General features: G+C 42.0%; 1 protein-coding gene across 10 annotated transcripts in view; it reads right to left on the bottom strand.

Annotated features, from left to right (window-relative positions):
• phka1a (phosphorylase kinase, alpha 1a (muscle)) overlaps positions 1 to 26,433 on the bottom strand; it is a 33,345-nt gene extending 6,912 nt beyond the window's left edge. For 5 of the 10 annotated variants that reach the window (XM_085349414.1, XM_085349403.1, XM_085349404.1 and 2 more), the window contains exons 1-27: positions 26,160 to 26,433; positions 18,728 to 18,886; positions 18,537 to 18,584; positions 17,884 to 18,052; positions 16,037 to 16,119; positions 15,870 to 15,950; positions 13,222 to 13,320; positions 12,995 to 13,141; positions 12,421 to 12,474; positions 10,688 to 10,810; positions 10,508 to 10,603; positions 9,471 to 9,578; positions 9,287 to 9,365; positions 8,950 to 9,084; positions 8,116 to 8,225; positions 7,039 to 7,183; positions 6,781 to 6,859; positions 6,355 to 6,524; positions 3,912 to 4,073; positions 3,730 to 3,824; positions 3,495 to 3,640; positions 2,472 to 2,625; positions 1,837 to 1,995; positions 1,627 to 1,756; positions 849 to 950; positions 279 to 394; positions 19 to 54 (exon numbers count right to left, since the gene is read on the bottom strand). In XM_085349414.1, coding sequence (XP_085205540.1) covers positions 19 to 54; positions 279 to 394; positions 849 to 950; positions 1,627 to 1,756; positions 1,837 to 1,995; positions 2,472 to 2,625; positions 3,495 to 3,640; positions 3,730 to 3,824; positions 3,912 to 4,073; positions 6,355 to 6,524; positions 6,781 to 6,859; positions 7,039 to 7,183; positions 8,116 to 8,225; positions 8,950 to 9,084; positions 9,287 to 9,365; positions 9,471 to 9,578; positions 10,508 to 10,603; positions 10,688 to 10,810; positions 12,421 to 12,474; positions 12,995 to 13,141; positions 13,222 to 13,320; positions 15,870 to 15,950; positions 16,037 to 16,119; positions 17,884 to 18,052; positions 18,537 to 18,584; positions 18,728 to 18,886; positions 26,160 to 26,237 — 3,063 coding nt within the window. In that variant the 5' untranslated portion in view covers positions 26,238 to 26,433. The remainder of the gene's footprint in view (positions 1 to 18; positions 55 to 278; positions 395 to 848; positions 951 to 1,626; positions 1,757 to 1,836; positions 1,996 to 2,471; positions 2,626 to 3,494; positions 3,641 to 3,729; positions 3,825 to 3,911; positions 4,074 to 6,354; positions 6,525 to 6,780; positions 6,860 to 7,038; positions 7,184 to 8,115; positions 8,226 to 8,949; positions 9,085 to 9,286; positions 9,366 to 9,470; positions 9,579 to 10,507; positions 10,604 to 10,687; positions 10,811 to 12,420; positions 12,475 to 12,994; positions 13,142 to 13,221; positions 13,321 to 15,869; positions 15,951 to 16,036; positions 16,120 to 17,883; positions 18,053 to 18,536; positions 18,585 to 18,727; positions 18,887 to 26,159) is intronic. The other 5 variants (XM_085349408.1, XM_085349409.1, XM_085349410.1 and 2 more) reach the window with 2 other exon arrangements.
• Positions 26,434 to 27,057: the final 624 nt, after the last annotated feature.

The following is a 27,057-nucleotide window of genomic DNA, read 5'->3' as shown; positions in this document are numbered from 1 at the left end:
TTAAATCATTAACATCACCTTGTTCAGATCCGTCAAAGACAACCTTTGCTCCAGCTGCAAAAACACAAAAGTCGAGTTTGCCAAAAAAGCTCAACAATTTCAAAATAAGAGCCTCTCCTGCCTCCATCTCCATCTCTGTTTAATGGGCTGCTGAGTCTACTCGTTTCATGACAGTCAAATGTTAAAGTTGACACAGTGTGTGTGTCTGAAGAAGCGCTTTAAGATGAGCTTCCTATGTGGAGCAAGGTAACTGTAACCTCACAGTCATGGCATCCTACCATTTTCATGTCGCTCTTCAGTTTGCTGATGCCGGCTCTCTCGCTTTTAGTGGCTCCCACATTCCCGAGATGATGGATCGAGATGGCAGGACTGACGCCGGCATCCATCTCCCGAACTGTGTGGAGGGTTGAGGAAGAAGAAACAAACAGCACAGGCACAGAGAGAAAATAAATGGGAGTAAAGGTCAAACGGTGAACGTGTGGATTTTTGTTTAAAATCAAGTCTGGGAAAACAGATTAGGACAATGATATCAATAACAAGAATAAACAATCTAGAGAGGTCTTCTCTAGCAGTTAGTGGAACATCATGCGTGCAATGTTACAGTTTCTCTGTGGAAATATGAGGCCTGTCAGTGGCTTACTTATTAAAAACTGTTGCCCACCCTTCTTCCACAGCATATTGAAACAGATTACTTTGGCTACACTCTTGTCAAAAGATTTCTCTTTTCATGTGACGACTGCCCCACCCAATCAGAAAGCTTCACCGTCATTGCAGATGAAGCAGCAGTGACTGCGTCAGAGTTGCAGCATATGACTGGTTCTCGTGTTACATGAGGTAAGAGGTCTCACCACTGCGCTCCACTCCAAACTCCTTCCCGCTGAGGATGTGATGGAGCAAGTTCTTCAGTTCAGACGGACTCAGACTCATCAGGGTCTCTGTGGCCTCCTCTCCTGTTTTCACAAACGCAAAGACAAACATGACACCTGAAGCCCGTACTATGAAGAAAGATTACTGTGGAGCTTTAAGTCAGAGTTTCTCTTCCCATGAAACAGACTCTTATCTGGCTAAATCACCATGGTAACTTATGCTGAACACATAACTTGGTTAATACATTACAACAAAAACCTTGAAGATAAAGTTTACAAGAGTGAAAGAAGACTTCATTAAGATTTCATTTCCCACACATTTCTTTTCTTAGCCTTACATCAAGCCAAAGAGGCCAAAGAAACTATTTGGAGGGAAAGCCAAGGAAAACATTTTACGATTGGAGGCAATATTTCACATTTAACTCGCATCAACAAATTAATCAGTTTAATAAGATCTGTGACTGTGTTTACAGAATGTTGATGATGCACTGCTTGGATACGTTTGGGGTGTTTTGTTGTATATATGTGCTTTTATGTCCCGGGGCTACAGTTGTAAATTAGCAGTTCTGTTAAAAGCCAACACGTAGTTCATCCTTGTTCAATTTACAAATACATGGTTTGTAACATTTAGGCTGAATGTGATCTTTGGTTTGTTACTCCACTATAGGCATAAAGTCACAATGAGAGACATGGATTTTTAGTAACAAACTTGAGTAATTTACTTCTTAAAGCCCAGCTTTAAACCACCTTCCCGTCTTACCTGAGCAGCCGAGTGACTGAGCCAGCTCGGTGGCCATCACCTGGATGATGAGACCGATTCTCAGCCTGAACATCTCGCTGAACAGCCCGGGCTGAGTCCTGATGCTCATAGCCAGGTACACCATGATCTCCTGGTGGAAAGACATTTAAAGGATGAAGGACAGAGAGAGGAGAAGGTTTTAAACACATGATTGTGGAGGAGGTAACTCACCTGTGTGAGAATGGCAACACTGATGTTGTTTTCACTGGCCTCGTCGATAAGATTCGCCAGCTGGTCCGGCGGTATCGGAGCCGTGATGGTTTTCTCTCTCGGCTCAGGAGGGAGTCCGATCGTCAGGTGCTTCTGGTGGGCCAGCAAATCAGAGCAGGCCTACCGAGAGAGACCACAACCAATTAGGAAAGAGCAGGAAAAGTTAAGGGCTTGCTGGTGGGAGATCTAATGCAGCATGGAGTCAACTGATAGCAGAGGGTTGGCATTTCAGAGGTATTTCACTCCAACTTCAGGAGCTTTTCTTTAAACCTTCTTAGAAGTTTTTAATTTAACCACAAACTGTGGTCAACTCATTTCAAGCTTTTCGGACTCTGTGACTCGCTACATGTGAAGGTAAGAGATGAATGACTGAAGATTTAAAGGCACACGTAGAGTTCAAATCTGTGCCAATAATGAACAATGAACCCACCAGTTGTTCATATAGATTTTAGTTTTACATTATTTTTTACTTTACTTAAAACTGTAGCTTCAGGACTTTTTTCATAATCATGGCTAAAACAGAAGATTCACTAGTAACGTCACACCTGACCACACAGCTTCTGTACGCTGCCCTGTTATCTATAGCTGCACCGTACCGAGTCGAGCTCCTCCACCTTCTTCCTCAGCATGCCAGAGATCATCCTGATGAGACCCCAGTGTTTCAGTTCACCTGCCTTCTCATAAAGATCAGTCAGCAGAGACCTCACAGTGGAGCCTTTACCATGCACACCCGTGTCCCAGTCCATACCCCTGACAAAGGAAAGACAGCAAGGGCTTTTCATTCTTTTCAACGCCGTTTTGACATGTCACAGCAGCACAGTCTGAATCAGGAGCGCTTAATGACTCAACTGTGGAGTCAAGTTCAGATACTTCTTCCAGATCCTGAGACTCACACTGATGAGCTAGCTTGATTGGTTGACTGTTTGCATGATGCAGCACAAAATAAGCCAGCCAAAGACGCAGCCGTACACAGAAACAAGCCAGCCAAGCAACAACAAGACTTCACTGTCTGTAAATATCTGTCAAAACTATGACTAAAAATTATTTATTAAACAGTTTTTTTTATGTGTAAAACACAAAGAAAACAAAAAGTAAACAAACTGCACTATTTTGCTTCCACGTCAAGGCGGCGACCTCCGCTCAGCACAGCTAAAAATACAGAGCGCTACAAGTTGGCCAGTCAGCCGATGACCTTTAGACTTTAGTTCATTGTTTCTTGTAAATCTTTAGAGTCTTCCAATGAGCTGTAAGTGAGCGTGTCACCATTACTAAATCACAATCATTCAAAAGGAAAAAATGTAAATGTTGGGCTTTAACCTGGTTTTTCACATTTACGAGGAGATATTGAAATAGACAGTTTTGTTTTAATCCTTCTATTCTGTAAACATCCATCAACTGCTGGGCTGCCGGTGTCTGGGAATACACGCTTCCCTAGCAACCAGTGGTTGCCGGGGGTAGCTGACGAGTCTCTAGGCTTTTGTGACTGAGGCTTTAATATTTTAATACCAAAATTAAGTTTGCTGCAGTTCCTGCTTTTTCGCATCACCTTCGTTGTGTTTCATATCTGTTTTAATAAAAATCATGGTGATGTCAAACACACCCAGCCTCATGTTTCTCACTTGTCTTTGTAGAGGATGTGAAGTATATCAGCCTGGTCCTGCAGAGACTGTGTGTCTTTCAGCAGCTGGGCCAAAGCGTTGTAGTCGATGGCTCCGCTGGCATCTCTGGGAATGCCACTCTGTGTTGTGACCCCTGCCTCAGGACCCTGGAGTGAAAACACAGAGAGACCGAGGAGTCTGCAAGTGAGCAAAGAGCTGACATCAGAGGAGAGAAAAGAAAGAAAGGAAGAAGAACCTGAACGTCTGGTGATGCAGGAGAGTCTGTAAGATTCAGGTTGAGCGTCGGCTGAGGAGAACGAAACAATTTGCTCGGCAGGTACATGTTGACATCTGAGGGGGAAAAATAGAAAACAACGTTTTATTATTAAATTTGTGATTTAGTCGAGTTTGTCAGTCGGAGACGAAGCGCCGACTCACTTTGTATGTTGAGGTCCTGAGCTTTGTTCATCAGAGTCACCATCTCTTTGGTTTTGGTGGCCGCAGCCTTGAATCTGCTGAGACCTCCCACCGGACGCTTGGGCTTCTTGGGGGCAGAGTGGGCCAACAGGTGGTCAAGGTACTGCGCGAGGTCGTCATCCTCTGTAGGGAGGGACCAAGAGAACAAAACAAAGCGATGAAGGAGGGTGGGATGAGGAGAAGAACAGAAATGTGGAGAGGGAAAGGAGGAAAAATGAACACGCAGAAAGAGATCATTTACTCACCGCTCTTTTTTGTACAGACAAGTGTTAAAACTGAGTTTCCTTCTAAACTTCATAAAGTACTAAAAAGAAATAAGATCTGAAAACCATTTTTCATTTTATGCTAATTTATAAACTTTGAACTTGCAGCTTTTAAAGGGTTTGCTCACTCAAATCTCACAAAAACAAAACTTATTATTGAGTATCTGAGAAAAAAAGATCTTCATTCATTTCAGGTGGTTTACAACAAAATTAATATTGCTTTACAGAAATTTCTGTTTTTCCGAGGAACAAATTGCAAATATTCATAAACACCATTAAACGTGACAATTGTGTGTAATAATTATAATGGCTTTTGTGGGTGAGGCTTTGGGGTGAACTGACCCTTTAAACTGAAGACTTTATTGGTCACAGCCATGCTAGCAAATTGTGATGCATTAAACAGGCGTTTAAGGCAAATCTAACCAGCTGTGCGTGAACACAAACAACACAACCAGAAACTGAGAATGTTTTCATTCTTCCACTCGTGTTAAGATTTTGAGGCGTTTTAAATGCACCACAGTCAAAAATACACTTTTTATTTTTTAAAGAGGACCCATTATCTTTATTTCCATATTGTCATTTTTCAATCATGGACTCTCTACAGCAGCAGTTCTGAAGCAAGTCATTTTAGCTCCTTCCTAACTTTCGTCTGATTGGCTGCAACGCTTAAACCAAGCGTGGGGAACTCCAGGCCTCAAGGGCCAGTGTCCTGCAGGTTTTAGATCTCATCCTGGGTCAGCACACCTGAATCAAATGATTAGTTCATTACTAGGCATCTGGAGAACTTCAAGACATGTTGAGGAGGTCATTTAGCCATTTAAATCAGCTGCTTTGGATCAAGGACACATCTAAAACCTGCAGGACCCAGGAAGATCCCATCTGCCAGTGGGCGGAGCTTCTGTGCTGTAATTCCCATATAGGTATATTTTTTTTTTATTTTCTCACTTAATGCATAGCCAAGCAGAGCAGAAAAATAAAGAAAAACTGCCTGAAAATGCTTTGTTTTAAATATTTTTAAAGTTTTAAATTGAGTGTTCAGATTGAACTCTGGCTTGAAAGGATCATTAAATCTGAGCGTCTTTTTTTCTTGTTGACTGCAAATGATTTTACAATTTTATTGTTTTACAAGCATTAATATCCGGTTCTAAAACAGAGCTAATGATTTTACTTGAGGATTTATACTAAATCTGAATATAGAGTACAGTTAAATCTGGTTTTTATTTTCCCTCTTTCAAACCAATAAACACCAGTTATCGACTCACACTGAGCCATTAGATCCTCCTCTGTCCCAATGATAGACACAGGAGGATAGGCTTTCTTTCCAGCCTTCAAAAAGGCTAAACTTTACTGATATAGTAGCTTTTACCCCGCATGCATACATTCATTTATTCAGTGCTTTTACTCGACTACTGTTCAGCACTACTTTCATATTTGCCCTTCCTTTGTAACATTGCATTTATCCATGTCTGTGATTGGTCAGACGATCATTAAAGAACTTGGCAGCAATGTTTAAAAAGTGCAGTAAAAGAAAAACAAAACATTTTAATTACTTGTATATTTGCAGACCTCATTACCAAGCTTTCCTGTGTTAAATATGAGCATCAACAAACTGACTGTACATCAAGTATATGACATAAAATAAGGAAAAGCATTAGAGGTCCACTTTACGGTCCATTACAATTCAAGTTTTGAGTTATTTTATGTAATAATTTAGAGCAAAAGAAGAAAAATATTCCAAGTTGCCCAACAAGGCACCCAAAGCCCCGAGTGGAAGAACTCTGATACACAGGGATGATGGGTGATGATGATAGGATGAAACAGGAAGTGTTGATTAATGAAGTCATGGGTATTTGATTTTAGATTTCACAATGAGATGGCATGAGGGGAAAAAAGAAATAAAATGTAGATGCACAGATGCAACTCAAAAATCAGCCAATGTTAAAAGAAAAACTGTCAACTTAAAGAAACTGTAAGTCTGCTAACAGCTGCTGGGGTCTGTGACTGTGTGAGTATTTTCAGGAATGATCAAACCAACCCAGGAAAAGAAAAATGAGCTGTCAGTGTGAGCTCCGGCTTTAAAAACGTGAATCCTGGTGTCACCATTCCTTCTCCACCCTCCATCCACGCTGTGTTTTTCTTACCAGCATCATAATGCAACTCATGCACGTATCCATCGCCGTAACGCTCATCATCATCACCATCATACTCTTCGTCGTGGCGGCCCATGCTGCCAGAAGCCTTACCGTCCAGGAAGCTGAGGTGAGCACAACAGGAAGTGGTCAGGAACTCCGACAGCTTCCCCGTCTGGATCCTAAAGACGAAGAACAGAAGAGGAGGGGATGATTATGAGAACTGGGAAACATTAATAAGCAGTTTGATGCATTTTAATGACAAATCTTGGCAATTAATCAATAAAAGAGGATTTTAAATTGTCTCTACAGTGCAGGAAAAACTAATAAAGTCTTTAATTGGACACGCAAAGAAAGACAAAATAAATAAAACAAAACAGAACTTATTACAAGTTGTCAGATGTAAGAATTCAAATTTAATGCAAAAAAGAAATTGACCTTGCTCCTCCGTAATATCCGTCCTGTAATTTCTTGAGTGTTGCCAGAACTGCAGGGTCCAGGTCTGAGTGATCTTCAGCTGAAGCACAAACATAAGATGAAAACATGCAAGCACAGAAAATGTAAAAACAGAAAATACTTTTTTTTTCAATATTTAAAGATTTCCTTTCAAACTCTCTCTACCATTAATAATGCAGGTGCTTCATTTAATAAATAAGATGTATTTGGACATTTAGCAGAAAAGGTCTTCTCACTCACTCAGCATCGTCTGTGAAATGAGAAAAGTGACAGTCGGTCTTCCCGTCATCCTCCATCTGCATGAGAGGTAGGCGATTTCTGTCCTCAGCATCTCCACGATCATTTTATTATCCAGAGCCAAATAGAACTGCTGATGGTCAATGAACTGAAACAGAGGAAAATATGTTTACTTAAGTTTATTTAAGTCACCAGATTTCCCTTCACCAGAAGGGAATTTGGGTGGTCTGCAAATCTCATTTTATCATCAATCTCATTTCTCATTTTGACACAGATTTTATTCACAGTATATGATCAAAAAGAACAACAATGGTGTGTAAATGTCTGGGAGCTGCTGGACTTTTGGGAGAGGAATACTGTCCCCATGTTTTGGCACAGATGGTTTCGCCTTCCCTGATGGAGCTTTAACCTGCACGTGTGGATGAAACAGTGAAGATGAAGGACCTCCAGTATTGACTGTTGGCCTTTGTCTGCTGCACAGAGAGATCTCTCCAGATTACCTGAATTCTTTTAGGATATTCAGTACTGAAGATGATAAGACATTCAAAGCCTTCATAATTTAATGGCGGGAAACATTACAAATGTGGAACAGCTTCAGTAGACAGTGATGAACTTCTGCACATCTTTGCCTCTCTAAGACGCTCTTTTTAAACCCACTCATGTTACTAACTTGTGGCCAATGAACCTCATTAGTTGCAAAATGTTCCTCCAGCTGTTTCTTTTCACTTTTCCAGCCTTGTGTCGCTCCTATAAGCTTTTTTTGCACTGTGAACAAGCCAATATTATTCATGAGACAGTAAAACAGTCTGATCCAATATGGTGTCCTACGGTGGCCGGGTGCACCCAGGACAGGCTGCCAGACTGTCTCAGGACATTCACACCTATGGACATCGTTAATTAATCTAACCCCACTAACTGCATGTCTGTGGACTGTGGGAGGAAGTCGGAATACCTGGAGAGAGAACGGGGGACAGGCTCCAACCAGATGGTGGATTCAAACCCAGGACCTTCATGCGTGCCACCATTAAAATAAAAAGTGAGCTGCGTGTTATTCTGATGTTTTCTGTAGTTTTTTCTAACCTGAGGTGTGAATGTGAACATGGTGTTCCTGATGATGTAGAACTTGGAGGTTCCCAGCACTCCTATCCTCCTGTAGGGGCGTCCTGTCAGCCCCAGCCTCGGGTTACGACCTGAAACAAAAAAAATAAGCAGTTAAACGTTTGATTTCATGAATCCCCCCCTGATAAAAATCTACGCTCTACTCTTTGGCTTTTTTTGTGTCCTTCAGATATGATGTTTTGTGAAGTTAGTCAGTCTCATCTAATTTAGGAAGTACCGTCATAACTTTACTGCAGACGCTGCTGGACTAAAAAGCATCAACCCTGAACAGCAAACACTTCCATCCCAGACAAAATAATGCTGAATTTGAATTAATTTGATTTAAAAGATTCAAATAGTCAAGAAAAATCCCGGGTTCAGATCACAGACAGTCTATGAACGATAAATGTCGTCATCGTGACATCACCCGCTGGTTTGTGATTAACTTTGAAGCCTTGAGCTCAGCGTTTTGGCCGCCAACATCGTTTTTTGTTGTTGGTGGTTTTTAAATCATAAGCGATAAGCAGGCAATGCCTCACATTCACACGGTAACGACGGCTCAATCATAAGATATGCTTGTCCTAAAGTATCTCTCTCTTTTTTTAATGGTTTATTTGACTGTAAAACGGACCATTATGTATAAAACTAACATGTTGTAAAAGAAAAAAAAAAATCATGTGACTAAGACTATAATATTATCATTATCATAAGTGTTTACTGAGGTCATGAATCTGTAGCAGGCTCTAGTCCATAACATTTGTGCCTGATGCATAAAATCTTGATGGGACAGATCAGGCTACAGCAGGGCGTTTGTACCAAGTCTGGCGTAGATATGGCTGAGGACTCTGGAGGGCTGCACGTGGATGGGGTGGATGTCCGCCACCGTCTCCACCTCTATCCCTTGCTTAAACAGCAGCTCTTTGATCTCCTCCGTCTCGGCCAGAATCGACACTGAAGGGGGAGAGACGCACATGAAACCATACAGATCACTGACATCACTCACATCTACTGCCCAGCCTGCATATTGAATTATCCTTGGGCAAAATGTGAGTGTGTGATGAGGTGGTTAAAAGAACTTAAGTAGTCCATTTAAAATAATTAACACTAATCTGGAGCTCAAAACGTCGTACTGGGACCTGGGCGGTTAACTCACCCTGTACGACCACGTCAGGCTTGGGGATGGTGGAGAAACGCCGGTTAAGAGGGTCAATTTCTCCAGGCGCCAGAAAACCCTGAAAAAAAACCCACCAAGTTTTCTTCGACTCTTACGGTATAACTTTGTTATTAACACTTAGCTGCAGAGCTACAGCTGGTCATTTGTTTATGTAGCAGCTCACCTCAGCTAACAGGTTTCCCAGGATGTACAGACTCTGCCCCCACCTCAGGGGTAATTTTCCCATCGGGATCCTCTCCACGGTGTGAGGGTTTATGTACTCCTCCTCCACCTGTTTGAATAAGCAAAAACGAGACAGGATAAAGACGTTTGAAAGGTCTGAACGAGTTTAAATATGGGGCATTAAAAGTCAGAGGTCATGAGGTCGTTTCTCCTCATTTATCGTTTTAATGGGCACGGGCGTATTGCATTTAAGAAAACACTTAAATCACTTCTGCTGTGAGTAAAGAGAAGCAGATTACAGTTTCTGTTTTTTTCTACAGAGGAACTAAAACACCTGAAGATGAGAACAGAGAACAGGTTGAAACAAGTGGACTTGAAACTGAGGCTACCCTCCACACTTACATGGATATTCCCACTTTTTGTATTTGTGTTAAAGACCCCGAGTCAAGATTGTGGCAAACTGACGTGTGACACAACGGCCTCGGTGCTGACAGCTGTGTACATGTAATCAGCATATGATCAATATCACAAAGGGTGTGTAACAATAAATGTACATATACGAGGAAACACTGGAAGGACTTCCTGAGGGCTTGATGCCAGTATAACCAGTACATCTATGTGACAACATCATTTACAAGCCAATCAGGAAAGCATTTGCGACCACATAATTCCAAAGCTACTAAGAGCTGACAAAGTTAGACACAGTTTATTGTTAGCTTAAATAACAACCAGCGTTTAAAGATGAACAGCCTTCAGGTTGTCAGTGATGAAAACTTCATTTAATGCAAACTGTTTTAAGCCTGCAGAAATAATAAACTGGCAACTGAATAGTATCTCTATGTTATCAATCTGAAAAGCCTGTCTGGATGCTCCCGAGATATTGCATTAACAAACATGAGTCCATGTTGCCCATCTGCCTGGCAGGGTGAAGACAATACCCCATCGGCCTTTTACGGCTGCAGGGTCAAAACTAAGAATCTTGTAGCTCACACATTAAAATGAGTTAAAATCAGCTTCTAAATCATCAAGATGTCTGACCTTGTCTGCGGGGACGCTGTAGAGCTCCGGCAGCAGTCGTACCCCATCCTTCTGTTTGATCAGGATTCCCTCCAGAGCCTCCTGGTACTCCTGCACCTGGATCACATTGTTAATAAAGGAGGTAAATACCGTCAAACACTGATGCACACACACAGGCAGAGTCTCTGAGATTTAAATTACCTGTTCAGGGCTGTTGATAAAGATGCCATCCAGTATGAGGTAGGTCCAGAACAGAGGCCACTCGCACTCGATGTTCTCAAACAGCTTCAGCTCTGCGGACTCGTAATACAGTCTGTTTGGATCCTTTATGGAGACAGTACAAACCTTCAGCTGCAGTACTTGCAAAATCAGATCCAGATCTGACTTCTTTCCTCTGTGAGAGTCAAACTGTCTCAAAAATCTGAGTTTCTCAACATGAACCCGATACTTAAACAGAGATCCTAAATATGTCCACTTCTCTCAGGAACTGTTTGCAGGCTGTAACCATGTGAGTGAACTTTTATGATCATGCACAACAAACATACATATAAGTAAGATTAGGGCTGTGCGATATGACCAAAATCTCATATCCCCATACAAGACATCTAACGATATAAATCACAAACATTTAACATTTTCTGTAAATTCTGTGAATCTCGGGCAGCTCGCCTCGTGTGACGTGTTTCCAGCTGCGTGTCGCGTACCTGGAGTCGAGTGTTTTAACCGATGCATGAAACAATACATTTTTAGTCATAAGTTGTAATGGACGCAGTTTTCTTTGTGAGTATTTATTACACGGCGTGCTGCGGGGAAAAGCCTGTTCTAACATTTGAGTTTAAGGTTTATTTTTTAGCACCTGACGGCTCTTTTTTGCTTCTCATCCGTAAATACTCTGCATCCTCTTTTACGTGATTCAGTTTATTTTGAAAAGTCTCAACAGGATCTTGAGCTTTATTGTGAAAGGTTTATGTGGAAAATAAACAAGCAGACACGTGATGGTTTTGCTTGATGCTAACAACAACGCATAAAAACAGGCGCTTGTCCGTCCGTAGTGTGGTTATATTAAATATAAGAGAAAGAGAGAACTTTAAGAAATTAATATAGCCACTACAGTGACCATCAAAACCATGAAAAAAAATGTTGCCGTAAACAGTTTATTTTGCAACACCACAAAACAAACGATAGCGTATAGATGTTTTTATATCGTCATCCGATATATATCGTTATATCGAACAGCCCTAAGTAAGATTAAGAAGATTAATATAGAAAATTGTATAAAGTAAGAGTGTCTTGGGTCTTTTGTACTTTTGTTCCTTTCCTTAAAAAAAATAAATAAATAAATAAATGTATGATGCCAGTGCTTCCCTGTCTCTACTTCCCTGACAAATCCATGTCTGTTCCCCTGTATCCCCCTGAAATCTATACCCATGCAAGGAATTTCACTTTGTCCTGTCACAAATGTTTGAGTTTTTCCATAACTTACATCTTTGGTTTGGATTTTTCTCCTCAGATTCCAAACCAAATCTGAGGAAAAATGACCCCGACAGATATTAAAGAGTAACACTCACAGATGATTCAGTGCTACAAGATAAACTGTAAAGCTGCAGACATTTGACACACTCCTTTAACCAAACATGCTCTTTTCACAATCCCATATGTAACAACAAAGCAGCACAAGCCTGGTGTTCGCCTCAGACGTGCCACCAAGCTTCATAACAGTGAACAGAGTTTAAGCCACAAAGTTTGACCACATTAATAAAGCAACAAACAGATCAGACAGCTGTGCATTTACTGACTGCAGGAGACAAAACAGAAAAAAATGCTACATAGATTCAGTCGAATGTTTTTTCTTCTTCTAATCCAAACAAATAGATATAAATAGATTATCCGACAGGACGAATTAGAGGGAGCATTGACCTTTACAGGTTGTTTACCTCTTTGGGGGTTCTGTGTCCATCTCTGAGAAACCTGCAGCAACCGTATCGACCCTGAACAGAGACAGAGGAAATCAGCACCTCAAACATGCCGCAGCATAAATACACGAGGCATATTCTTATAAAACAAGCTCAATTTTAGCTACAAGTTGTTTCTTTTAAGCTGGTTGGATTTGAAAACTACTTTTTGCCCAGTCTAACCTTCCTCTGTGTCCTGGCTTATGACCCAAACTTTCATTTACTGCTAAAACAACCAGCTGATTCAGTGACTCTGAGAAATCACGCATAATCAAAAAAAGTCCAGTAGATACATTTTTTTAAAAGTGTCTTCTTTAAATGTGACAGACTGTTTGAATGAATCAGTCCACAGAAAATCAAACAACACATCCAGCCATATGAACGTTTTCCTGCTTTCTTGTTGCCGTTTTCTTCTTTTGGGAAACTTACATTAAATCAATGTTCTGCACAAATCAGCCAAAGTTTAGAAAATAAATTGTCCTTGATATACCGAAAATTATAACTTGAGCCCTAAACTTCTGCCACGTTGACCCTGCCTCTGTGAACTTGTCTGCACCTGCAGTTTGGAGATGATCTCCTCCTTGGTCGCGTCGACTATACTTATGTCCTCAACGGCAAAGGCGGGGTACGAGATGATGGCCAGCACTCCGGCATCCACTTCTTTAGAGATGGACGCTCTGGGTAACATGGACGTCAGGATGGACTGATGGGAATACAGACATATATTAAAATCAAAGGAAGCCGATGAGCTTCCTATCCTGATATTTAACTGTGTGCACGTACCTGGCACTGCTGTATGTCATCAGCCAGAGCGTGGACCAAAGAGCCCGGTCCTCCCTTTGCTCCAAACAGGTTGAGTTCATCCAGCGCCTCCAGAGCTGCCTGAAGGACACAAAGCAAACACACTCATTAATAACAGTCAATGAAAAGAGGGCAACTGTCCACTACTCAAGTCTGACTACATTCAAACACTCTTTTACTTCCCAAAAACAAACAACAAGGCACCGCTGACAGTTTAGAGCCTTACAGTTATTTCTGCTGTTTATCAGGCGCTACAATAAAGCTTTAAAACCAAATCTGGAGTTTGGTTATCAATCCAGATAACATGTAAATAGGTTATACCGTGATATGACTGAAGTATTTCTAAAAAAATCTAAAACTCTGGTTGTAAATAAAGACTAAATGCTAAATACCAGCAAAGTCTGGAGGCTCAGTGAAGTCGGGCTCCATCTGCTACCAGGTGACTGTAGCTGCACAGCTATTGTTAGGGTAATACAAACTAATTAGCACAGAGATGATGGAGGATAAGGGTTAAATTGCAAAAACATCAGACAAAAGAGCATTTGGGACCCACAACACGAGGTTAGTCTGATGTGCGGCTGTGTGAAGCCATCAAATATTACGTTTTAGCTCAAAGAAATGAGAACAGTGCAAATAAAGCGCTGCAGAGGCTTTGCTACTGCAGATTCACTAGTAAAAACAGAGGATTAAAACACAGTTTGTGGATAAATACACTCTGGTTTGGTAAACAGCAGCTTATTTGCACTGGAAATGTGAGGCACTTATTTACATTTTTAAAATTATGGGTCAATTTAAACTGGAGATGGACCGATCCGATATTACGTATCGGACCTAAATTGCTGGATCGGATATCAGAGAGAAATAAAAAATGTAATCCGATCCGAAGTATCACAAAATCACCTCACAAAACGCGTTACTTGGCGTAACCCAGCTGAGCGCATCGGAGCGGTATGTGTCACGTGATAGAGCGGCTGTTGTCTGCGAGACCTGTCGGCGGTCTGGTAGAGCTAAACTTCCAAACCGCGGCATTTAATCTCGGAGAAAACTATCCCAGAGAAGTAAAGCAAGTGTGTAAGTTCATCGCTAAATGTTTGCATAGTATTTCCACGTTAAGCTAAACTGATATATGGAGCCACAGCTGGACTGGCCATCGGAGTTCCATATTGCAGTGAAAAGGAAGCGATTTGTCCCGTAATTCAGCTAGAATGAAAAAACAAACAAAAAAACCCCACAAAGCTGGACTTCTTCTGTCTTTGCTGCACAGCTGCCTCTTCTTCTCTCATTCTCTCCCCCTCCTGCTGCTACTTTAATCATGAAACTGATCAATGATCAGCTGATCGGCTTTTCTGATGCAAGTCCCGTCTCTCTTGTTTATCGCCCACTTTGAGCCAGAAAGAGGAAACCAGCACGTTTAAGCTTGATCAGCTGTTGTTAGAATTTATTTAATATTAATTTCAAGTATCAGCTGATGTTTGCTGGAGCCACAGCTGTAAACCTGCTGGTCATGATGTCGGTTTGGTTATCTGGTGAGAGGGAAACATGAAGATGAAACCAGGAGATGTCCTTACTGAATCATCAGAGCTGAACAGGTGATGGAGAAACAGGTTTACCTTTTAGGTGACATGAATGAGTTGAAGGGAAGTTATGAACTGTTTCTGAGAGACAAATAACACCAGGATGCTTTTTATGTAGCTGACAGCTGGTAACTGTGCAGGGGTGGATCTAGCAAAGTTTTGCCAGGGGGGCCGATAGGGCATTAACAGGGAAAAGGGGGCACAAAGAAATACTTTATTTTGTTTATTCATATCGGTAACGGCAGATATCCAAATTTATGATACCGGTATCGGACATAAAAAAGTGGTATCATGCCATCTCTAATTTTAAACCTTGTGGTTCAATGCATTAAGGAGCAAATCATGTTAAAGCTGCTCAGCTCAGGTCTGCTGTTATAAATAAGATTAACTTTACATAATTAACAGAGCAGAGAAGGTCCTGTAGTGGTGCTTGTTTTCAAAGTCTTAAATTAAACGTGTGTGTGTGTGTGTGTGTGTGTGTGTGTGTGTGTGTGTGTGTGTGTGTGTGCTGAGTATTATGTTATTTCTGAGTGAGAAGCCATTCTTGGAAGACCACAGAGAACATGATAGCCCTCTTTTAATGCCAACTGAGGACAGAGCCGGACGCACAGAGAACATGCCCGGCTGCTGCTGCGTGAAAAAACTCACAGTAATGTTTACCAGTAACCTGAAAGTTTCACTCTCACTGCAGATTTTTACCGACTGAGGTCAAATGTGCTGCAGAGAATTCAATAAAATTAAAACATGTTGGAATTTTAAAAAAAAAGAAAAAAAGCAAGACTGACTTCACAGTTTATCTGAACATTTACTGACATGCTGCGGCTGAGAAGATACTTTCAGTACAGAATGTGATCCAGACTTAGCTCTGTGGAGTCAGGGTCTTCTAAAGGTCAGCGTAAAGGCCGCTGTGCACCTTTGACAGTGCCAGACATTTTTACTGGAGCACCTGTTCCCCCTGTGCGTTGGAAGCTCTGCTCTCACTTATTTTGTCCCCCCGAGCTTGTTAAAGTGTCGTAGATGTCTGCGTTTATTGCATGTTTGTGTGTCTGTGCCAACCTTGGCCATGCCGATAGAGCTGGCGTTCAGCTCAGTGATGCCCTGGTTGGTTTTGTCTCCTCTTTCCCACATCCCATAATCCTGAGGGGAAATAGAAACAAGACAGAATGAATAAAACAAGAAGCAGTCATTTTCTGTGGAGCTGGAGAAGAATAAAGTTGACTTACAGCCACTTTGTAAGCCGCCTCAATGTAGAACATGAGATTCTGAACTACGTCCACTTCGTCCTGGGTGTAGATGATATGAAGACCTGGGACACAGACGTAAACAATGAAGACAGGAACCTTCATTTAAAAATGTATCACAATCATTTTGTTTGGATGCAAATCACACACATACAAATTATTTTTCTAGATTCTGGAAGACAAAATGATACCACACACAGAAAATAACACTGACAGCATATATGTTGAAATTTTGGATTGATTTTGTTCTAGTTTTGGCTTTCCCTTGTGAAAAGGGGAGCATGAAAAAGGTGTTTTTCCCTTTAAATTGTATAGTGTTTATATTTTCACTGAGTTTAGTTACTTGTTACCTGTTGTGCTTCCCTTCCTTGCCCCATTTTGATCTTTTCAAAGAAATACAACCCAAAAAGAAAGGAAACAAATACACTGATTGATGTAAGACGTTTTAAATTTAACTCCCCACCCAAAAGAAAGAACGCATCTCAAAACCTTACATCTGCCCAAGTTCACATCTAGATGTGATAAGACTTACTCCAGGTCTGATGTTCGGCCACGTTCTGAAGGTCTCAGGCTACGTACACACTAATGCGTTTCCTTTTGAAAACACATCGTTTTCTCTCCATTTTAGCCTCCCATCCACACTGAGACAGCATTTTGGCTCAAGGAAAACGCGGCGTTTTGAAAACACTCTCAAAAACGCACACATTTGAAAACGGTGCTTTCGTGTCGCAGTGTGGACAGCGAAAACTGAGACTTTTTGAAAGCAATGACAGTCATGTGATCCAGTCATGTGACCAATTAAACTAAGATAGCGGAGCAGTTGTTTTGTTTCCTCTCAGTTTTGACAGCCCTATTAAAGATTAATCTCAGTCTGTACAGGCTCCAGATAGCTTTTCTTCAAATTCTTTAACTCTCACTCGCTTTTGCAACTTTGTACTTTTGTGTTACTCGCAGCAGCAACTCCACCTCACTGTTAGTCCATTTAAAAACTCGCCACAACGTTTCAAACAGCTGGAAAGTAAATAAAGGGCAGACAGAAATGAGGCAGGTTGAATCGTCTTGCGTTTCACGCATGCGCAGTACTGGAACATAAGCGTTTTCGTCTGTTTCAATGTGGATGCACAACTCTGTGAAAACGACTGAAAACATTAGTGAGGACGCGGAGCGTTTTCAGACGAAAACGCCATTTTCAGATCTATCCGGGCGAGTGTGGACGTAGCCTCAGTCAGCCCCAGCAACCACTGGTTGCTAAGAAAATGTGTACAATTTGCGACAGGCTGGCAAGAGTCCTTTCCATGCAAACTGCTGGCAATCAGGACAATCTGCTACTTTATCTCATTTCTGTATAGTTGTATATTTGAATTTTTTCGTCTTTATTTTTACAGTTTGCACCTTTGATCTGATATCTCGTCCCACTGTATACTTGAGTGCATATTGTTGAGGTGACAATAAAACGCTACTCAACTTGATCAAAGCAATTATGACAAAGTTTTTGGTGCAGGGCTCTCTCTATGACCAATTTCACCTAGTGACCGGCAGAAACCTACAGCCAGTCAGGGATTTTTCCCTGTACGGCACTAACGGCTATCTAGACCTGTGCAACTGAGGCCTAAGTCTGACCAACATGGTTTAAAATTCACTTAACAACTCCTTCAGCTAAATCAACACAAAATGGGAAAAAAAATATTAATGATTCTTCAGCAACAAAGTCTGATGTAGACAGACTCAAGGTAACGACAACATCTATTAACACTGGTTCTGGTTTTCCTATAATGCTTTTTAGTTTAGTTTCATCTGTTTTACAGGGGATGTTATAGGTTCCCTCCTACCAGACGCAGTCATCTGAGCGAGGAACAGCAGGAAAAGCGAGGTGGCGTCGACCTGCAGGTGACCCCACTGATCGTCCCCGACCACTGTCGCGCAGGTCTTGGTGTTGTACTTGGCGTGGAGCGAGTCTGAGGTACTACGGCTGTATTTAAACTTCTCCACCTTATCCACCTGAGAACAAGAAGGGTGGAGAGATTTTTCTTTTAAAGCGTGTGAAAAGAGCAGGTCCAAAGAATGTGCAATGATTCCTAAACGTTAACAATGATTAAAATATCCAACAAATGTAATCACAGAACTGCACAAATGAATGCAGAGGTTATAAATATGGAATCAATGTTATTTAAAATGGCAACAATAATGTTCACATTTATATATAAACTGTGGAAATTCACAGTCACACTTAGAGTCAGCCGCCCCCGCTCTCAGACTCACAGCGAGCGCAGTTAAAGTAAAATCATAATAATAATAATCCAATCTGACGACGGCACGTTCAAGTTTAATAAAAGTAATAAACATCACAATGTGAGCAACGAGAAGCTGGTAGGGAAACAGCTGACAGGGTTAGAGAATTTTTTTTTTTTTAAAGAGAGAGAGAGGGGAAGTGACGTGTATCTAACAGAGAAGTTAAAAGACAAACAGAATGGAGATATCCTACCTGCCTCATTATGCACTGCAGGACGCCTCTCATTAGCTTCACCACACTCTAGAAACGCAGAGAGACGCTTAAATGTCAACATTTACACCTCAGCCTGCACATCTTTAAATAAACAACCCAACCAGCCAAGTCAGAGAATAAAAACACAACCTCTTGACCTCAACGCTCTCCACCCACAGGCGCACACCTACCTGCTCCAGCTCGTAGGCCTTCGCTTTGTCTTCGTCCCGGTCGGCGTTCTTCCTGTAGGCCAGACTGAGCGCCCACACGGACACGATGCTGTAAACATTGTCACGGACCCAGGCGTCAGGCTGATCTGGGCTTGCTGGGAGAAGGCCTGTGACCGGATCCTATGGGACACAGGCAGAAGTCAAAGGTCACAGGCACTGTAACCTTTGATAGGCACTGTAGGCAATGTAGAGGTAAACTTTGCGAGAGAAGTCAAGATTATTGGACATGCAGAGGATAAAACGTGTTTTCTGTGCAGCCCTTTGTAACCTGCAAAGGGCTGCCAACACAATCGGACAGATTCGGAGCGAGAAAGGCAAGAAAGACGGGGCAAATATTGCAAAGTCAAGATAGCTATGCTGATAAACTCTTACCCGAGTGCGTACACTTGTGCAACCAATTTATTGTACTTCTTTTTTTTTAAATCTTTCTCCCCCCACCTGTTTCATTGGGAATGACTAAAATCAGAGGGACAGCTCAGGCTGAGCAGTCTGGAGACAAGGTTGGAGAGGTGGGGCTGAGATGGTTTGGACATGATGAGAGATGGAGGATATATTGGACAAAGGATGTTGACGATGGAGCTTGTTGAGGAATAGAAGAAGAACTCATAGGAGGTTAATGGTTGCAATGGAGGAGGACATGCAGAGTGTTGGTGTGACAGAACAGGATGGCTGGAGTTGCAAGACGGAGGCAGATGATCCACAGCTGAAACAAGTTCAGTGGTAAAAGCAGAAGTTGTTGGTTTTAAATATTGCATCCAATGAGAAAATGCACAGAAATACAGACACAACAACAGCAGACAGCACAGCTTATACTACAACTTTGATGTTTTATAATGCTTTTATGACAACATGCTGACGTCAGCCCATTACAGCGTCATTGTGATGTTGTAGGGCAGGGGTCTCCAACTCCAGGCCTCGAGGGCCGGTGTCCTGCAGGTTTCAGATGTGTCCTTGGTCCAACACAGCTGATTTAAATGGCTAAATAACCTCCTCAACATGTCCTGAAGTTCTCCAGAGGTCTGGTAATGAACTAATCATGTGACTCAGGTGTGTTGACCCACGGTTATATCTAATACCTGCAGGACAGCGGCCCTCAAGGCCTGGAGTTGGAGACCTCTGTCATAGTGTAACGTACTGAAAAAATAAAAAGTGTGTGCTACAGCTCTCACGATGCACTTTCATATGACATATTACTGGATATGGTTTCTTCACATTTCTTTCTCATGGTCAACTTTGACCTTGAGTACTAACAGTGAAGGTCAAGTCCAAATGCTTAGCCAACCTTGGTACTCATGTCCCCCGGAGCCTAGTATATTGTTGTGAAGTCTGAAGACAATCTATAAAAACTTGTGGGTAACAAAGTTTTTGGTTTGTTTTTGATCAAGGCCATTTGGTGTGGCCTTGATCTGATTTTGAATAAAATTAAAGCAGCTCGAGTTGTTATCGACATCTGCCGTCACACAAAATTGAAAAAAAGATGGACTGAAAACTGTGGATGCTAAACTGATAACAAACAGACTGACAGACAAACTGAACCAATTACACACTCCCTCCATTCTGAAAAAAAAGACCATTATAGAAAATGTTGAGTCATTTTTGTCAATGTAATCGACGAGGGGAATTTGAAGACTAAGCATGCATTTCCCCTTACTGCACGAGCAGCATAGCTGTAACTGTGCATGCTTCTCTTCATTTCCCCTAAGGTCGGTGTTTGCTAATAAAACCGGATAATTGCAAAGTCCCTTTCTACGAGTAGAGAACTCTTTCTTCCTGTTATAGCGAGGTTGTTTGACAGCAAAATGCACTTTTCAGATCAGCAAATGTGAATCGCTGCTGTCTGTCTTGCTACCTGCTGCCTAAAGAATGTCCAAATGTCATTTTATCACATGCACAAGACATAGTACGGCTGTCAGAGCTTTCAGCATCAACACAGGTTTCATCACCAACAGAAATGACACTCAAAGTGTTTTGTGAATGTGTTGCAGAAACACAGCGAGGTGTTGTCAAGCTCTAAAAGTGAGAATGGTTCGAGTGATTCGTGTGTGGAACAGCTTGTGTTTAGTTGCTTTTATAACAGGACAAACTGCTGCAGATCTTTTTCACTCGCATATATCAGAGTCTCTCAGCTTGCAGCTGCAGCAAGGGCCTCAGCTCTCACTGAGTAACTGCGGTCCTTAGTGCACTGATCCATCTGAGCAGTGAACTGTATACAACTGCGGGCTGGCTAAGCAGCCACTTGGGACTTGTTCAAAAAGTGACCTCACACTGAATTTGTCTACAGGACTACAAACTCGGCAGTGAGACAGTCCAGGATCACCCCTCCCCAGGCTTCTTACGCTCTTCCTCCAACTTATAAACTCTATAAACTCCAAAATCCAAAACAGTGCTATTACCAGAAGCTTTTCCAGGTGTTTTCCTCTCTTTTAGAGGGCGATTTCCTCTTTAAGAAGGTGAACTGTCCTCTGTCCTTTCTGGGTGGAGTTGTTGTGTTTGCTTTACTATAACCTCAGCCTCTCTTTTACCATTTTTAATTCCTTTGCTCTGTTTTTGTCTCCAAAGCGTCACCGATCTTATCAACGTGCTCTTCTGTAAACAGGACTCGCTAATCTCTGTAGCTTCTATTTAAACTGTGACAGGACGAAGACACACCAGCCGATACAAGGGTAGATGTGTGGGGTTAGTATTTAGTATTTATTTATTTATTGTCATTGTCAAGAACAATGAAATTGCGTTTGGGGCTTCCATACAACCCAAAAAAAAGAAGAAAATAATAAATACCCCTTAAAACCCAAGTGTACATATTTAACCCAGTGTGACTCCAATGCAATAAGACAATCCTTAGCAATAATGTTCGTAGAAATTCAGACAAAGACCTGAGAAACATGACAAAATACAACAATGCAACCCATTCAATATTATTGTACTGTGAGATATGATATCAGATATGATAGTTATCTATTTAAGAAAGAGGGGGGGGGGGGGGCAGGAGGGGGAAGAGAATAAAGATATGATGCACCAATGCAGACCAGTTCATTGCTATTAAGAAGTTGGATATGGTTATTGTCCGTGAGAGGGGGGCAGAGAGTTCAGGAGCCTCACAGCCTGTGGATACAGGCTGTTGGCCAGTCTGGATGTTCTGGCCTGTATAGACCTGTACCTTCTCCCTGAGGGCAGCAGATGGAAAAGGTGGCGCGCAGGGTGATGTTGGTCCCGCAGGATACTGTGCACCCTCCTCAGACAGCGAGTGGGGAAGATATTACTGATCTCTGGCAGACTTGTTCCAATAATTCTGCCAGCTTCTTTCACCACCCGCTGGAGTGCTTGCTGATCGGCCTTGGTGCAGCTGGGGAACCACACTAGAAATCCATACGTCAGAACGCTGCTGATGGCACAGTTGTAGAAGTTCAACATCAGAGATCTGGGAATGTGTGCGCTCCGCAGTCTCCTCAGGTAGTAGAGGCGCTGTTGGGCCTTCCGTACAACTGAGGTGATATGGCTGCTGTTATTCTCCCTGCTCTTTGCTTTACTCTTTACCCAGATGAAGGAAAATGTTAATCCTGAAGCACGCTGGGATATTTTAAGCAATAATACGATTTGAGCTTTGTTGCTGCAGCTCATGTTCCCTGTACTGACGTAGCAACACTGCAGTGCACAAAGTCAAGGGTATCGAGATTATTTGTGCTGTTTTTGGCTGTGCAAAGAACTAAATTCAACACTTTCTGTGAGCCGGAGGTATCGTACAACATCAGAAGTGGCCAGGCCATAGATTTGAAGTTATCATTGTAGTGGAGGGATGGCATACACAAATCTGAGCACATAGCACAAAGCACATAGACAGGTACACTAGCACTGTAGTTGCAAATTAATAAGCTGGATAACTCAAAGAAACAAAGTGTGGGAGCTGTCTGATCACCTCAGAGTCTAATATTTTACAGAGTCTAAAATGAGGCCCACAAATTTCTGTTTTAGAGGAACGCTGATGTTTTCATGCTCACACCAGCAGAGATATTTGGGCTTCAGAGCATCTCTGAACTGAATGCAGGCTGCAGCCACAGGAAAATGTCTCTCTGAGCCAAAAGTCAAAGGCACATTTCATGTTTATGTGCAGCCAGATTCATGGAAGCAGATCGGGCTGTATGACTCCTGTGCACGGCGACAAAGGCTTGTTACTTTCCGTTAACATCAGGATTAATTTGGTTGCCTTAAATGGCCCAAACTACCAGCGGCTCTCACATTCAGGTTTGTGAAACAGGCTAATTTGAGGTGGCTGTTTGTTTTAAAGCCCCTGAATAGAAATATGATGAGAACATCGTTTTGCTTGAATGAGTGAAGGAAACTAATAAACTGACCAAACTGAACATGAAACAGCTTAATGAGACATGCTTCATTCATTAAATTAAAAGCATGTTAATAAACAACAAGTCTGAACTTGACCGGGGTGACCTTTAGTGAAAGTGAATATGACACCGCTGCTGAAGGTCGACTCTCTCCCAGTGTATGCGACACAGGGAAAATACACTGCCCCCCATTTTTAATGTACTGCTTATAAGTTGATCAAATTAAGTAAAGTAAATAAAAATGAATGACTGAAGAGAGGGGGAAAGAAAATAAACTCAAGCAGTTATGACTACAAAAACCTTAAAAAAAAAATAAATCAAAATAATACCAACAATACTAGTTTCCTCGATGCAGGATGATAGAGGGGTCTCTTAATGTCAGTAATCAGGACTCGTTCTAATTATGGTAAATGGCCTGCATTTGTATAGCGCTTTACTTAGTCCCCAAAGCGCTTTACACTACATTCAGACATTCACTCATTCACACTAGGGCTGGGCGATATATCGAGTTTTTTAAAAATATCGATATATTTTCATACGAGATATAAGATGTGACAATATAGTTTATATCGATATAGCCTATGTTACGTTATAATTATACTTGTGGAGCCGCAGGTTTGCCTCTCTTTCGTCCACTTTTGTCTCTACGCAACGTTACTCGGCCTCGCCTCTCCTTCACTGAACACAACTCCGCCTCCCCCATAGCTTCACCTGCAGGCAATGACAAGATGAAAGCGGAAAATCTCCGTTAGCGAGTTACCGCGGATCGTCCCGTGCGTGGGGCTGGACGGCGTCAACGTGTTAGCTAGCTAACCACGCTAACGAGCTAACCGCGCTAACGACATGCAGCCCGGAGGAGCTGCACGGCCTAAAATCCTTTCATTTTCTCAAAACTGGACAGTGCGCCTTATGTATTAATTCTGGTTGTGCTTACTGACCGCGAACCGATTTTATGTGGTACACAGCGCTCAGCAATCTGTCAAAAAATGTTTTAATATGACTTTGCTAAGCTACGGAGCTGCACCGCTTGATGGATTGTTGGAGGATTACGGCTACCGGGGAGGAGCCTCGCGGAGTGATACGTACTGTGTGTGTATAAGGACCACAAATGGCACCTGTTTAGAGACGTGGTGCAGCTGTGAAATCTGTCTCTTTGTTATTATGCTCAGCGTCTATTAGTTTACATTTTGACTGCACAATTGTAAGCTTTTTGTTATGCACAAAAACAACATTTTCTTTTATTTATGGACCATGATTATTTAATAAATGCTGATAATTTATTTTTAAGTAATTTCTTCATGTACATCTACGCTGTATGTAAATAAAAGTGCCCGTGTGACATCTGGGACACAGTGTGACTAAGAACTCTCTTTTTGTTCTTAACTTATGGCTTTAAAAAAAAATATCGAGATATATATCTTATATCGCCATCCAGCTAAAAAATATCGAGATATGAATTTTGGGTCATATCGCCCAGCCCTAATTCACACACACATTCACACACTGGTGATGGCAAGCTACATTGTAGCCACAGCTGCCCTGGGGCGCACTGACAGAGGCGAGGCTGCCGGACACTGGCGCCACCGGGCCCTCTGACCACCACCAGTAGGCAACGGGTGAAGTGTCTTGCCCAAGGATATTTGGCATGCAGCCAGGAGGCAGCCTGGGATCGAACTACCGACCTTCTGATTAATTACCTTCTGACCTTCTGATTAATTATGGGCAACACCTGCAGCCCAGTTATAAAATATTACATCAGAGACTGCAGCAGCAGTTATTCAAACAGCCATATTACAGGGGTGTTCATTGTTGAATGGCTGGGGTGCCACTACCCCCTGTAAAATATGGCTGGCCACCAACCATATGAGAAATATTACTCTAACAACCCCCATTGAATGGAAAGCATGGCTAGGACCACTCAAGTACTTCATGAATGTACTTTAAGTATTTGTTGCGCCACAACACTTGTTGGTAAGCTTTTGATGAATAAAATGGTACTTGTGTAGCACTACTTTACTGTAACTGAGCAATCTGAACACTTTTGACTCAATCACACACACATTCATACAAGTGCTTTTCTCTGTATCTAAGGGCCTTGTCTAACATTCATGCTCACTCTGATTAGGGGTTCGGCACCTTGCAGGAGGATACTTGGACATGCATACTGGAGGAGTTATGAAATCGACCCCCTCTACCCCCATTTGCCTTAATGAAGCACTTACATGGGTACTTTTACATTAAATACTTAAAGTTTCTTTTGCATTTAAGACTGGACTATCACGCCCAGAGTTTTTATATAATATTGATACAAATTTAAACATTTGTCTTTATTTCTAATCAAACACTGTAATGTCCCGTGGGCCACCCCATTTAAAACAATCTGAAACCGCCCCTGCAAGAGGATGTAAAACTTAACATGTCCGCATAGTTTTGGCCTCTTCAGAACAAGTTGCCATAAAATGGCAAAAACTTCCCCAGTGCATCAAAGACCTCCATTACACTCACAGCTACACACACACTCTTCAGGGAAAGTGTGTGTGATTCAAAGAGCTCTGCAGCCTTGCGAAATATCGCCCTGCCTCACCTCCTGCATGCATGAAAACATCTGAGTTTATCTCGCAGCGGACCAGCTAACACTGCCTGCACACATGACACCGCCTAAGTGTGTATTTTAAATGGTAAATGGCCTGTATTTATATAGCGCTTTACTAGTCCCTAAGGACCCCAAAGCGCTTTACATATCCAGTCATCCACCCATTCACACACACATTCGCACACTGGTGATGGCAAGCTACATTGTAACCACAGCCACCCTGGGGCGCACTGACAGAGGCGAGGCTGCCGGACACTGGCGCCACCGGGCCCTCTGACCACCACCAGTAGGCAACAGGTGAAGTGTCTTGCCCAAGGACACAACGACCGAGACTGTCCGAGCCGGGGCTCGAACCGGCAACCTTCCGATTACAAGGCGAACTCCTAACTCTTGAGCCACGATCGCCCCACTTTAAAGCTAACGGTCGCTAAACAGCTGTGAAACAACAACGCTTCACACTCACTTGGTGCCGCAGGATAGTCTGCTGCACTATCCGGGCATAGTTGTCCAATTTAACGCCCGAGTTGCTCCGACTTCTCATGGTGACAAGTCAACGGTTCACTTCAGGAGGGCAGAAGGAAAACTCTCTAAAAGCTCCCCAGAAAAGTCATTTCCTCTTCCCCTCTCTGGGGTCCAACAAGCCGGAAAAGAGGCCCGCTATTACGGTGACCGGGGGAGCTTCTGCCCGGCTGTCATAAAAACAGCTCGGCAGCAGCTTGGAGCTGTAACCTGAACCCAAAGCTGGTTCCCGGAAGTACCAGTACCAGGAAGACACCGGAAATGTGGAGACTTCAAAATAAAAGCGTAGAAAGGGGGAAAGGGCTCTGCACTGTTATCCTATAGCTCAAAGATGTCCAACAAAAAGTTTAACTACACTTTTAGTCCTGGAGATATCTTAATATTAGAAAAAAAGAAGTGCAATTTCAAAATCAGTCTTTACCTTTACATAATAAATAAATGCTCCTGTAGTAAATTAAAGAAATCTGTCAGCAAGACTCTTTGGGCTTAAAATGCAAGAAATAATTGTGTAAAACTATAGAAAAGAATGTCCTGTAATTATAAAACAGGTTTTTATTTTTTAAAAAAAGTTTTAATTCTGTAGTAGTGAATAAAAAAACAGGTCACTTGTGTCTTCTTCTCTTACTTAATTATTTTTGTTTAGTATGAATGACCTTAGGGCAGGTTTTATTAGTAGGAAAAGCTGTAAAACTAAGACACTCTCCTATCAGCGTCATCAGAGGAATTAGTTGGTGTAATAGTTAGGTGACATCTCTGTTAACTATATGCAGTTTGAATGCTCATAGAAATGTTGTGCAAAGTAGGATTAAAAACTGCGTATTATTTTTGTGAGCTAATGCTAC

Source organism: Diplotaxodon limnothrissa, linkage group LG3, assembly GCF_057381915.1.
Source record: "Diplotaxodon limnothrissa isolate DT_005_m linkage group LG3, D_limnothrissa_male_GT1.1, whole genome shotgun sequence".
NCBI lineage: Eukaryota > Metazoa > Chordata > Actinopteri > Cichliformes > Cichlidae > Diplotaxodon > Diplotaxodon limnothrissa.
The sequence above is the reverse complement of the archived record's forward strand: the minus strand, read 5'-3'. Positions and strand labels throughout refer to the sequence as shown.